The sequence below is a fragment of the Rosa rugosa genome, chromosome 2 (genome assembly GCF_958449725.1).
Source record: "Rosa rugosa chromosome 2, drRosRugo1.1, whole genome shotgun sequence".
Lineage (NCBI taxonomy): Eukaryota > Viridiplantae > Streptophyta > Magnoliopsida > Rosales > Rosaceae > Rosa > Rosa rugosa.
This window is the reverse complement of record NC_084821.1, coordinates 2,235,731-2,248,151: the sequence shown is the minus strand read 5'-3', so window position 1 is coordinate 2,248,151 and position 12,421 is coordinate 2,235,731. Positions and strand designations below refer to the sequence as shown.

At 40.2% G+C, this 12,421-nt stretch overlaps 3 protein-coding genes across 7 annotated transcripts; 1 reads left to right on the top strand and 2 right to left on the bottom strand.

The window, feature by feature from the left end:
* The first annotated feature begins 1,098 nt into the window (after positions 1-1,098).
* LOC133729673 (uncharacterized) lies at positions 1,099-4,749 on the top strand. Of its 4 annotated transcripts, none has more exons than XR_009856454.1 (3): positions 1,099-3,161; positions 3,952-4,183; positions 4,289-4,749. XR_009856454.1 is itself a non-coding variant. In XM_062157239.1 (2 exons), the coding sequence occupies exon 1, from the start codon at positions 1,376-1,378 to the stop codon at positions 3,143-3,145; it is 1,770 nt and encodes a 589-aa protein (XP_062013223.1). In that variant the 5' UTR covers positions 1,099-1,375; the 3' UTR covers positions 3,146-3,161; positions 3,952-4,749. The 4 variants fall into 4 exon arrangements, 2 of the variants coding, with proteins under 2 accessions (XP_062013223.1, XP_062013224.1); XR_009856455.1 differs by having other exon boundaries at positions 4,285-4,749; XM_062157239.1 differs by having other exon boundaries at positions 3,952-4,749.
* A 540-nt stretch (positions 4,750-5,289) lies between these two features.
* On the bottom strand, positions 5,290-8,607 carry LOC133733119 (FT-interacting protein 7-like). 2 transcript variants are annotated; one of them, XM_062160724.1, is made up of 3 exons: positions 8,474-8,607; positions 5,412-7,766; positions 5,290-5,319 (listed from the first exon to the last, which is right to left on the bottom strand). In XM_062160724.1, exon 2 carries the CDS (start codon positions 7,745-7,747, stop codon positions 5,426-5,428), a length of 2,322 nt encoding a protein of 773 aa, XP_062016708.1. In that variant the 5' UTR covers positions 7,748-7,766; positions 8,474-8,607; the 3' UTR covers positions 5,290-5,319; positions 5,412-5,425. The 2 variants fall into 2 exon arrangements, with proteins under 2 accessions (XP_062016708.1, XP_062016707.1); XM_062160723.1 differs by lacking the exon at positions 5,290-5,319 and having other exon boundaries at positions 5,344-7,766.
* A 187-nt stretch (positions 8,608-8,794) lies between these two features.
* LOC133733120 (probable plastid-lipid-associated protein 12, chloroplastic) lies at positions 8,795-11,749 on the bottom strand. The gene is made up of 11 exons (XM_062160725.1): positions 11,488-11,749; positions 11,324-11,377; positions 11,160-11,234; positions 10,752-10,871; positions 10,452-10,643; positions 10,230-10,313; positions 10,053-10,139; positions 9,678-9,731; positions 9,468-9,547; positions 9,242-9,352; positions 8,795-9,152 (listed from the first exon to the last, which is right to left on the bottom strand). The coding sequence occupies exons 1-11, from the start codon at positions 11,716-11,718 to the stop codon at positions 9,065-9,067; spliced, it is 1,176 nt and encodes a 391-aa protein (XP_062016709.1). The 5' UTR covers positions 11,719-11,749; the 3' UTR covers positions 8,795-9,064.
* Between the last annotated feature and the right edge of the window lie 672 nt (positions 11,750-12,421).

Here is a 12,421-nt window from a genome sequence, read left to right as displayed (position 1 = left end):
ATTCATGATATGATACATGTAGAAATATGAGTGGTTCTTAAAGCTTTATTTCTTTAAATTTTTGGATACTACTAGTGGTTCTTAAAGCTTTGCAATAAGCTTTGAATAAATAATGTACGCCTCCACGGCTCCACATAGCAAATTTATTCGTCTAAAAAAGACGGTCGAGTTTATATCCCCGCTGTACTTATTAATTTCATCAATTAAAGCCGGAGGGCCGCCGCACCGGCCCTTATTTCAAAAATAAAAAAAGACGGTCTAGTTAGATAACTATGTTCTTTGTAGCAAGCAAGAATTTCAAATACTGATGAGAACTAAACAGTCCATTTAATAGTTTCAACGGGTGCATACAGTTGATTCTTATTTATTTCATTTTTTAATGAATATTCTTACTTTTCAACTCAGAAAAATTGTAAAACAAATTGTTAAGCAAATTGTGAAGATATAAGACATTGATTAGTGAACCATATAGACTCCAAATTTGCTTACAATAGTAGATTTCTAGGGTTTGCAAACATAATAGCAATTATGATAACATGATTGTTATGCTTGGATTACTTTCTTCTCGTGCTCAGATTCCTTTATCCCTTCCACAATGCGATTCAATTTTTGCCTGCGTTCAGCTTCTTCCATCTTTTTTTTTTTTTTTTTTTGTACTCTTTAAAAAGATGATCAAATGATTTCACTCATACCCTCATGGTGACTCGAACCCATGACCTCGATCTTAGGTAGTCTCGAACCCATGACCTCGATCTTAGGTAGTGGGTGCTCTAACCACTGAGCTAACACCACTTCGTCATCTTCTTCCATCCTTCCTCTCTAAGAGATTTCAACACCTTCTGGTGGACGACATCCCAAACTCTCCGATTTCGCCATTCTTCTTTTGGTTAATAATTTCTTGACACCTTTTAGTGCAAGTTTCCCCTTCAATCCTTTTAGTGCAAGTTTCCCCTAATCCATCTACGACGGTTACCTGGTCTATATATAACCAATAACCGACACGTAACACTCAAATCTCTACCGTCAGATTTACAAAGTCCCAATCCAACCGCCCTCAGTCCCCAATCTGCCTCTATATATTGAAACCCGGACCACCCGGCCTCTTATAACGGCTTCGTGTCCATCGAGATTTTCACAACACCCAAAACTCCTCATCATCGTCATAAATCAAAAAAACGAACACAAAACCCCTCTCTCTCTCTCTCTCTCTCTCTCTCAAAATTTAAATCTCATTTCTTTAAGATCGAAATCTTGATTTGGATTTTTTTCCGGCCATCGGATCGGCGATTGGTCGGAATCTGAGCGGAAAACGACGTAGTTTTGGGAGATTTAGGGTTTCGAGTTTCCGTGGCATTTGGGGGGGAGGGGAGAAACGATGAACGATAAGTCACAGTTGATGAATCAGCCCCCGCCGCCGATGATGAGTCTGAGCCAAGCTCAAGCCATGAGCCAGCCGCCGCCGATGATGGCTCAGCCGCCGCCGCCGCAGATGATGGCTCCGTCTTCTCAAGCCATGGCTGCTGCTGTTCAGCAGCAACAGATGATGATGAACAGTCAATCTCAGCCGTTGATGATGAACCGGAGCTACAAGGCTTGGCCGCCGCAGCAGCAGCAGCAGCAGCAACAGTTCGTCGCCGCCCAGAAGCCGCCGCAGTCGAATCTGGGAAGGAATAATTGGAAGGGTAAGAAGGGAAATGACAAGCGGAGAATGGAGAAAAACGTTCCCAATTTGCCCCTGAGCGGTGGCCAGAGCAGTAGCGGAGGAGGGTATAATATTCCCAATTTGCCCCTGAGTGGTGGCCAGAGCAGCGGAGGAGGAGGAGGAGGAGGAGGGTATATACCTCCGACGCTAAACGAGTTACAGTCACAGAATCGAATGAAAGCTCGGAAATTTTACCCCAAAAAGAAGTTTAACAATAGGTTTGCGCCTTACGCCCCAAGGAACACGACGTCGTTTATCATTAGAGCTAAGAAGTCCGGTGGGATTGCCTCGCTGGTTTCGCCTTGTCCGGTGACCCCTGCCGTGCTCCCCACGCCCATTTTCTCGCCGTCGAGGGAGGTTTTGGGGGACACGGCGAAGGAGGAGTGGGGTGTGGATGGGTATGGGTCGATGAAAGGGTTGATTCGGCTTCGGTCTCCCGGGAATGATGATGATGAGGAGGGAGGGGGTGGGTCGAGTGAGAGTGATGTGGAGGAGCATGTGGAGGTGGAGAGGAGGTTGGACCATGATTTGAGCCGGTTCGAGATGATATACCCGAATTACAGTGGGGTTGAGTATAATAATGTGCTGGAGAATAGAGTGGATGATCAGGATACACACATTGCTCAGTTGGAGGAAGAGAATTTGACTTTGAAGGAGAGGCTGTTCTTGATGGAGAGGGAGTTGGGGGACTTGAGGAGGAGGATGTTGTTTCTTGAGAGGAGGCACCATGTGATGGAGGAGGTTAATGAGGAGGTTGTGGAGAACGGGTCGGAGAACGATAGTGATGGAGGGTCGGATGTGCCCCATATGGGCATAGGGGGAGAGAGCAACATTGAGGTGGTAGATTATGTGTCCAGAAACGGTGGGGTTAGGGATGTTTCGCTGGAAGAATATGTGCATGGTGAAATGAATTTAAAGGAAAATGAGGTCAAAGATGAAGTGAGAAATGAGGTTGTAGGTAATGAAGAGATTGAACGTAAGAACGAGGGAAGAAGGAATGACCTTGTAGGTGATGGGGTCGTTTCAGAGAAGGTTGAGGAAGTGAGGAATGAGTTTATAATGAACAAAGTAATTGCAAATAAAACTGAGCTGGTGAGTAGTGAAGTTGAGACAAAGAATGAGAATGAGTTTATGCAGGGTCAGGTGAACATAGAGAAGGCTGAAGACATGGTAATTGCCTGCCATGAGAAGAATGAAACTAAAGTTATGAGAAATGAAGTTGAGACCAAGCTTGAAAATGAGTTGATGCGCGGTCAGATGAATGCAGAGAAGGATGAAGAAATGGGAACTTCATGTACAGAGAATATTAAGACCGAGGGTCAGGTGAAGAATGAAGTTGAGACGAAGAATGAGAGTGAGTTGATGCAGTGTCAGACGAATGCACAGAGGGATGAAGAAATGGGAATTGCCAGCACAGAGAAGAGCATTGGCGTCGGTGACTAATCTGTCCCGCGTTAATGTAAGTTGCTCTTCTGAACAGATAAACATTTCCCTTGGTGATCGATCGTTATACTTCTGGATATATGCACTATGTAGATTCAGATTATATTTGGAACTTTTTTTTTTTTTTTTTCTGTTTCTTTCATTAATAGTCTGCCAGGCTGATGGGGAAGGATAGGATGAACTGGCGTTGTTCTGAAATTCTTCTCTTTTCTGACCTAATAATGTCCGTAGGGATCAGGAATGTAGGTTTTATATTTTCTTTTGGGATGAGGGTTGTATTAGAGTTAGTTCAGGTTCATTCTGTTAAAAGGATACATCTGTATGTCTGCATGGGCTGAAGTTTGAAATGGACCTGTGAATTCACTAGGGTATGATGTACTAAATTTTCATTTACTTAATGTCATGCAAACCTTTCCTAATATTCTTCTGCAATTCTATGAATTATCTGTTGTTTGAGTGTCGGAGTATAACACTTACAAATTACAATTTGCATAAACATTGCAGCATATTTATAATATGTAAAATTAATATTGATAGTGTTTTCTTCTGCGAGAATTATAATTGTGTTTGCAGTTCTCTAAAGACTACTTTTCTCCCTTTAAGGTCTGGGGGAGACTGGTGGTGATTATGCAATTGTAAACATTCAACTCTGTAATTTTATCAATATAGGAGAAACATTGTCTCTGAAAAGTTATCTACTTTTGCTCCCTCTGTGCTGTGGTTGGGTTGTATCTTATCTTTCATGGAAGTAGCTTACACCATTGCCAATCTTTTGTATTGCCTTTGAGGGTATCTCCAATTCACAGTTTGAGCTAGCCCATACTGAAGGTATAAGCAGTTAAGACTGTTTTCTCCATCGTCAAGAAGTCCAAAGGAAGTCCAAAGATTGAGAAGAGACCAGTACTTGTTTTGGACTTTATCACTGAGCAGACATGTTTATCGTATGAGGAAGCTGCTTCATCCGCTCTATCTGTGATCTTCCAATCTTTGTTTTGCTGCATGGACTCCTTCACTACAGACTCAACCTTGTGGCTGTGGGTAAGAACGAGGATAATGCTGCATTTAGGTTTCTCTTTTTGACTTGATGTTTCTTGAATAGACTGCCTCCATGACTTACACATTGAAACATGCTTTTCGAGTCAGGTTCCAGGTTGTAATAAGATGGCTGTTACAATCAAGGCTGCTCAGCTTTTGGTATGCTGAATTTTCCAGGACAAACGTGACACGGGTAGCTTTGTGAAAGGTGCATGATATTGCTGCATCATTACTATTGTTGGTGAGAACTTGAAACTGTAAGCGGAATTCAGGACGCATGTGTTTTATTGCTTTGCAAAGCAGCTTTGAATTGCTTTTGAGCTTGTGGTTTTGGTTTAAGGTCCTTGGAGAGTGGCTCTTCCAGCATCGGCTTTTATATGTGAATGAAGCTTCAAGTAATAACTTTGAATCTTCAAGTCGCTTTGCTCGATTTCTTCCTGATGAAGTCGGGGTTGCTCAATTTATCAAACTCATTAATAGCCAAATCCAAATCTAAATCTGTATCCGGTAGAATAATGAACATCTGTCAAATTTTATCAAAATCTATAATAATTAGTTAATTATAATTATATTTTTACTTGGATCCATATTTGATCCACGTCGGGTCCACTTAAGATGGATTAACGGATCGCTTGTTAAAGGATTATATGATCGGATTATTAAATCCAAACCTATAAAACAATGGATATCCAAATTTTATTAAATTTGGTCCATTGATAGGTTTACCTCTAAGAAACAAGAACAACGCGGTGTCACAATGAAATGATGCTCTGGAAATTCTTATTTATTTCCTGAAACTCAATCATATTTGTCCTTGCGCATTTTGTTTACATATTATTACAGCATCTTTGCTGATACAACAGTTTGTTTTGGGTATGGTCACTGTTAAACTGACAAGAACAACAGAGAAACTCGATTATCAATTCCTTAGACAGGCTCAGGAATTCAATATAGAAGGAAGGTTCAACAGTTGAACTGGTAACATATTATTAGTGAATAGGTTAAGATAGTCTCTCACGTACATAACTAGAAAATTCCATATAATCAATTCACTAGATTTTTACTATAAAAGAACTGAAGAAAGAGGCATTCCACATCCACAAAACTAATGCTTCTCTGGAAAGACCTTTAATGATAACCTGCATATATGCAAACACGTGTTTATTTAGATCCCAGAGAACATCTGAAAAATACAGGAGAGTTCAGATACTATATGAAGTGTGTCTCTTACCAAGCTACAGCTCCTCATAGCATGCTGTCTATCTTTGATGGCATCCTCCTAATGAAGTTGTGGAAATATGAAGGGAGGTCAATACGAAGCATTGGATGCCTGATCATATACAATATAGTCCAGAAAACAAGGCTTCGCACGCTAAAAGGGTAAATGTAAAACACCATCCCAGCAAAGAAAAAGAAGATCAGAGCAAGAAGTGTAGCTTTTTTATCCCTCCAACTCAACAAAGACTGCACCCTCTCCCCTGTACTTGCAATGTCACCAAGCGTTGTCTGAACATTCAATATAATGCCTTGGAGTCGATGATATCTGATCGTCAAAATGTTCCCAGTTGCACTTGTTGGAAATGAATCAAACTCTTCAGCAATCTCATCAGGGTGGACGCTATAAACCTGAGACAATTCAGTGTCTATATGAGGAAGTTGTTTAGGCCTCTTCCAGTAACCCCAAGCCCCTATACCGGAAAGCATGAAAAACATAGAAGCCAGTGCCATCCAAGGGAACCAAGTGACCTCAATGAGGGAAATTATAAAGACAGCATTATGCAATGGATTAGTCCATTTCCGCAGCCGATCAAACCACTGTCTGTAAAGTGAGAAACGCTCTAAAAGTTTCATACACCTCAAAAAATTAGCTTTAGCTCTTCGGAGACTAAACTTATGCTTATTATCATCCAACACATACTGCACAACCTCTGGGCTTAGTGGTGACTCAGCCTTCTGCAACCTTGATTCTGTAAGCTTAACAGCTTGAGGCCTTAGTCTGTGAATCTGAGCTACTGATAGTGGAAGAACATAATGCAGTTTGGGCCAAAGGGCTTGTGTATAACTATGGTACACATTCAACTTAGATGTAGAACAAAATCGATAAGACAATTGAAGTTCACCTCTCTTCATCACCCCATAAGGTTCTAGACTCACAAGGGGATGGGAATTTGTGTAAACTTTATCAAATTCAAGATTGGATAGCCGAATCCTTACTTTTCCAATTTCCCGATCAAGGTTTCTTTCCCAATTGAGCAAGTACTTATTTTGGAAAACTGCAATAGTTATGACTGTACAATGATCATAGACTTCCCACATATATTGTTCATTCCACTTTGGAGAACAATTATCAACAACTGTTCTTGTCCTCACCCACTTTGGCCCATATTTGGCGACACAGAAAGCGTCTACACTAGTCTTAGGCATTATTGGGGACAATCCAGAGGCGCTCATAATTCCCAGTTCAAACATCCCGACTGCTGGCTTCCACAATATCTTTGCCGACGGCCTAAGATCACTAGAAAACTCAGTAGGCTCATCGAAAACATGATATCCGCCATCCAAACTGATCCTCATATTAATCTTACTAGCAAATCTCGCATTCATCCCCTCACCCTCTATTACCTTAAGATCATACCACAGACTAGCAGCCGGTGATCTATCATTCCTCTTCCCCACATTCTTCAAAGGAATCCTACAACTCCCTAAAAGTACCTCATATTTCCCATATTTCTTTTGCTCCTCAGAAGGAAGTGATGCATCTTTCTTTAGCTCAAAGACTCCCACATCCAAAGTTTCACCAAATGGTTCCGCAACCACAAACATCAAGTCCTCATTCCACTTAGGATCCGCGGTCTTGGTTGAACAAGCTCTAGTGCTCAATTCACAAAGCGGAACACGAGCTTTTACATAAATCTGTGCCGGCTGTTCTCTGTTGTTGATGTCATTAAGCACCAGATCCTGAACTCCAATTACATTAACTCTGAGGTACCATAACCTTGGTGTATAATACACGCTTGGACGAATACTCAATAAACCCTCATGGCTTAGATCTACTGCTGCATCAGAATGCGAAGCACTATTATAGACCTCATCAGCCTGTGTCCCAGTCCAAAATGCCATCATCAACTCTCCTTTAGCATTCCCTTTTTGGGCCACCAGTTCATACCACTGAGGTGACAATGGAGGATCAGGTGGTACTCTCCTCAATGCATCTGATACACCAAAGCTACACTCGCCGACGACATTTACACCATCTTTCACCAAAACCTGCACCCTTGTATCTTGAAGTCTGCTTTTGGTGAAAGCAAACACCCGGTACCATAGGAACTCCCCCTGTGGATTTTTCACCTCGGCTGTTGCTGCTCCTCTGTAGTTCCCAATCTTCAGTTCAACTTGGAGGAGACTGTGATCAAGCACGGGTAGTCTGGCTTTCTCAATCTTAACATATAGATACAGCATCTCCTCCACAAGATCAAAGGAGGTGGTGGGACCGTTCAGCGGCTGCTTGGCACGGATGGAGGGTTTGGTCTCCTTGACAGAAAAATCTTCTTTCTTTTGATTAGCCATTGCTGCTTGTTTACGTACACTGCAAGAAAGGTCAGAGAGTGTTGCAAATCAGAACAGCTAACAAGATTGATATGAGAAATAAAAAGAGCTTATTGATGCCCTGCTTTTATTTACTTAATTGAAGAGAAGAAGTAATTTCAACCCGAAACCCATATCTAGATAAGATTTCAAAGTTAGTTTCATTGCAAAAGAATTTCAAAACCGAGAATGTGTTGCATCTGGAATAAAACTACAGATTATAACTACCGAAAATTCATACAACACTCGAATAAATATCAGGGAATAAGAAAAAACCAAAGAGAAAACAGAGTATAATAGGAAAAGTACCGTGGCACGCTTGAACGTACAGAATGAACAGAGAGATTATCTTGGGTGGTTTTAAGGTTTTATGAAACAGAGATTTATAAAATGGGGTGGTGGAATCGAAAATAGAAAGAATCTAGTGGGGATTTTTTATACCTAAAGAAATCTACAGCATGCTGAGTACGGAAAGTTTTAATATGAAAATCTTTGACATGCTACTGATTTTTTGTTTACAAATATATGGTTAAATCGGGCATGTTAATGAAGCAACTCACACAAAGCAGCTTCGTCCCAAAATTCTGCAATCAGCCTTAAAAGATTACGCAAGATTCTTTAGCACAGAAAAAGGAACATTTCCGATTAAGAAAATCTCAATGCAAATTAGTCATAAGATTCACCTTTTCTTTTTACGCAAGTTCTTACCAGAAATAGACGGTGATTTCTCAATGTAGGGTTTCTTATCTGACGAGCACCCCTTTGCAGTTCTCATCTAATGAGCACAAAGATGATTCTTAATGGACAGTGGTTGCTTCTCTTCTGTGCTGCTGTAATGTTTATTTCCTAAGGTTATTGGGATTGGAGAGCTTAAATGATGTCCAATTTTGTTCTTGTGATTGCTATATACGTTGGCTGGAATATACAATCTTCTTCACAATATGCACAAAAACATTTATATGCATACAGAAAATAATTACATTTCATATACCACTTGGTCAATTGCAACTCCATCTCTCAATAGAATTACATTAGATGGTACACAGGGAAAACAACAATTAACGGAGAAAATCATGTCAAAAGTAATTACCAGATGTAAACTTTGTTTCTGGAGTTGCAACATATAAACTTCTTGCAATGATTCCATTTAACAAACACATGAGGTGATGGTTTCCATTCCCGATCAAGTTGCTTACTTGCTATGCTTTCGTTTTGACAAATACAGAGTAGCACCCACCAAAAGCAAAATTTATATCACTTGATATTGGATCTTCGATCTGTCGCATTTAGTTGCCCTTACTAATTCTGTTTCAAACCATCAGTTCGTATATGCACAAAGAGTATTTTATTATATCCCCGGCTAATTCTGATCTTGTCATCGCTATATCTGCAACATAAATTGTCATGTTAAAGCACTTACACCAGCAAATCAAAATCTTGTATATACTTTTATGTATAAAGGATGGGATATCTTACAGCAATTCTAGTTCAAACTTGCTTCCTAGCTCTTCTAGGGGATATCCAAAGCCACCACCAATGATGGCTGCATCATCCATTGTAACATCATAAGTGCGGGAGCCAGATTTGCTGCAAAGTGTACAAAATACGAAAATGTTTCATTGTAAGTCTCCTATTTGGGCAAGGTGACAGATATACTCTAGACATTACACAATACCACTATTGCAAGTGACGAGAAACCTACACGAGGGTTCCAGATATGGAGAATTTGAGCCCAAGGAAAGCGTCAACCACAAACTTTATTTGTTCATTTCCCTTGACAATCTAAAATCACAGCATTAAGAAATTTTGAGAAAGTATCCAACCAAATAATTTCATTCAGATTCTAAATATACAAAGCAGGTTGAAACACAAAATCTGTTGAAAACCATAGCAGCTACAAGTTTTCGCTTACTTGTGTGCCCATAAGACCATTGGCAGCATTCTCGATCCAACTATCCGTCTCTTCCTGCCACATACAAAGGGAACAAAGTTAACATGGTGGGAGAAAATGTAAACCAAAAAAAAATGCAAATTTCATGTGTAACACGGTTTGCATTCTTATATAAGCTAATTCTATTGCTTGAACAAGCCATGTTTGGTTTCAAACTAATGCATCAATAATTCATCACATGATCAGCTAAGTACAGGTCTCATACTCTTGAACAGTACAAACTTAAGTCTCTCACTGCCTGTTCCAAACTTTCTGGTGAAGAAACATTGGAATTCTCTATCTTCCTCTATTACTTAGTAAATAGACGACATCAAAGACTATATGTCATCAGATTACCTGTGAACTCCAAACCATTTGCCATTCTCCCTCTTGGAGTTCCAAATCACCTATGTTTTGATTTAAGGAGATAAACTCCTCGATTGCCTGCGGTAATAATATGGTCGCCAGAAACCATATCAGCAAAGAAAACTTGCTTTGACATACAAAGTAAACATTTGGATTCACAAATATTACCTCTTTAACTCCTGTACCAGTCGAGATGACTGACAATAGTCTTTGCCTAGGTTCAGCTTTCTTTTGCAGAACAAATGTTGTTCCCTGCACTACAAAGTTATTTTTCCATATTCTTAGCTAGGAGCAGCTCAATTTTAGTTTTAAGTAATTATATATCACAATATGATCAGATAAAATAAAGCAGTAGAGAGTATTGTGCTAGATAATCAAAGTCCCTGTTACCTTATTTCCTCGTGAGATACGAAGATTGCCAGATTGGGACAGATATGTGGTATCCAACCAACCCTTTGCCTCATCTCCAAGAAGTCTGAATGGCACTGGATATGGAACCTTAAATGGTAAAAATTTAAACGAAAAGGCTGCTTTGTCGAATCTAAAAAGTATTCGCTTTCCATCTTTGATTGATGCTTCTGCCTGTGCAAGAACAAAAGATTCAAACATAAGTGACAAGAAAAAGCTACCAAATTTTTTAGAAAAACCCAAATGAAAAGTATTTAGCAGTTGGCAAGAGCAAAGTCATACCTCTACTTTTAGCTCACCTATTGCATCAGAGAACTTTACAATATTAGACACACGCTTATCCTTTGTCTGAAGATAAACCTCTTGAAATACACTAAAGAAGTCCACCCCCACAAATGTTCTCTGCAAATTACTTAAGCATCAAGCAAACATCACCACAGAGTGAAACCAAGTATTTACTTTACAAAATCCTAATTCTGATCACCTACAGATTAGTACACACGAAAATTCTTGTTTTCAATTTCGGTGTCCATTACAAACATCCATATCTTCACACATAACACATTGCACGTATTCATCTTTTATACAGCTACTATTTTCCGGACCTTGATAAACAAAATTTGATCCAAACTTAGGCCAAATTTGATCCAAACGTAAAAAAAATTGGAACTTCAATTTCGCAGATCATACTTGGATTGGAGAGGCAGTTCCAGGTCTTGTAGTGAACATCAATTGCCACCTCCCTTCAATTAAACTCGAGCTTGTCTGCATTATTACACCTACATATACATTACATACAAAAACCAAAAACGGCATCGTTTTAACAGAAATTGAGACCAAAATCAAAACCTAACCGGCTCAGGAACTCCTTGCAGAGCTTCAAGAACCTTCACTGCACTCTCAACCTCCTGCAATTAATTAAAAAAGAAAAAGAAAAAAAAAAGATTAATTCTTTAAAGCCAAGAAAGTTAATAGAAGATGAGAATGTCAGCGAAACGACGGCGTTTTGGTCATTTACATTGAGTTGTTGCGGAGAGGCGGAGCGGCCGCGGCCTTGGATTCCGATGAGGGCTTCGACGAGGGAGTTCTCTTCCTCCGTGAAGGAAACTTGTTCGGCGGTGAGAGAGTTCGCTCGGGTTGGTGAAGAGTTTCTGAAGCGAAGAGTAGTTGCGGGCGGGAATGTGGGCCTTTGGAATTGGCGGGAATGGAAGGTCGGTGCTGACGTCACTGTGTGAGCTCTGAGAGCCATTGATGAAGAAGAAGAAGAGGTTGAAGCTCACAGTGTGTGTGTGTACTTGCTTTGATTAATATCTTAGTGTTGCCACGTGGAGTGTTTTGGATCAGACACGTCCCGAAAGGGATTGGGATACTGTTTACCTTTCCCCGACGAATTGGCGCCAGAAATTACTAGTGGATATTTTATTGGTTTTTTTTTTTGTTTCAAACAAATTGTGGGGGCTTCACCACTCGCAAAACAACAATTACTTACGGGATTTCAAAATGTGTGAAATAAGTTTTTCTCACAGAAACATGTGAAGCGACGGTGGTCGACCATCGGAGGTGATCCAGCGAGGGTGGTGCGAGGTGGTGTTAGTGCTAGGCATGCCTAAGGCCATTGCTAGTGGGCTTCTGAAACCAGCTCTTGGCTTGATTTTGGGCCTGGACCCATTTGGGCCTTGCTTGTCTTTTTATTATTTGTTTGCTTTAGCTTATGTTTACCTTTTAGTATTTCATGGAGTTGCTTTGTGTTTTTTATTTCTAGCTAGCTTTTAGCTGTTAATAAATTCCTGCTTTAGGATAATAGGGCGAGGCGGGCATCGGTTCAGTTTGTACACTTTATGAGTGCCGTGTTTGGCTTAGGATGGCAATGAGTTTTTTGCATCGTCAAATGGTCGCAGCCTCCTAGTGGCAGAATAAAACAAGTATCATCAAATTTATTTTTCGATGACAAC

Excerpts from the sequence above, each read along its gene's own strand:
- LOC133729673 (XM_062157239.1), top strand. The coding sequence starts at position 1,376 with ATGAACGATAAGTCACAGTTGATGAATCAGCCCCCGCCGCCGATGATG.
- LOC133733119 (XM_062160724.1), bottom strand. The coding sequence starts at position 7,747 with ATGGCTAATCAAAAGAAAGAAGATTTTTCTGTCAAGGAGACCAAACCC.
- LOC133733120 (XM_062160725.1), bottom strand. The coding sequence starts at position 11,718 with ATGGCTCTCAGAGCTCACACAGTGACGTCAGCACCGACCTTCCATTCC. Across the intron at positions 10,872-11,159 it reads GAACTGCCTCTCCAATCCAA|AGAACATTTGTGGGGGTGGA; the intron begins GTATGATCTGCG and ends AGTAATTTGCAG. Across the intron at positions 10,314-10,451 it reads GTATCTCACGAGGAAATAAG|GGAACAACATTTGTTCTGCA; the intron begins GTAACAGGGACT and ends TTTGTAGTGCAG.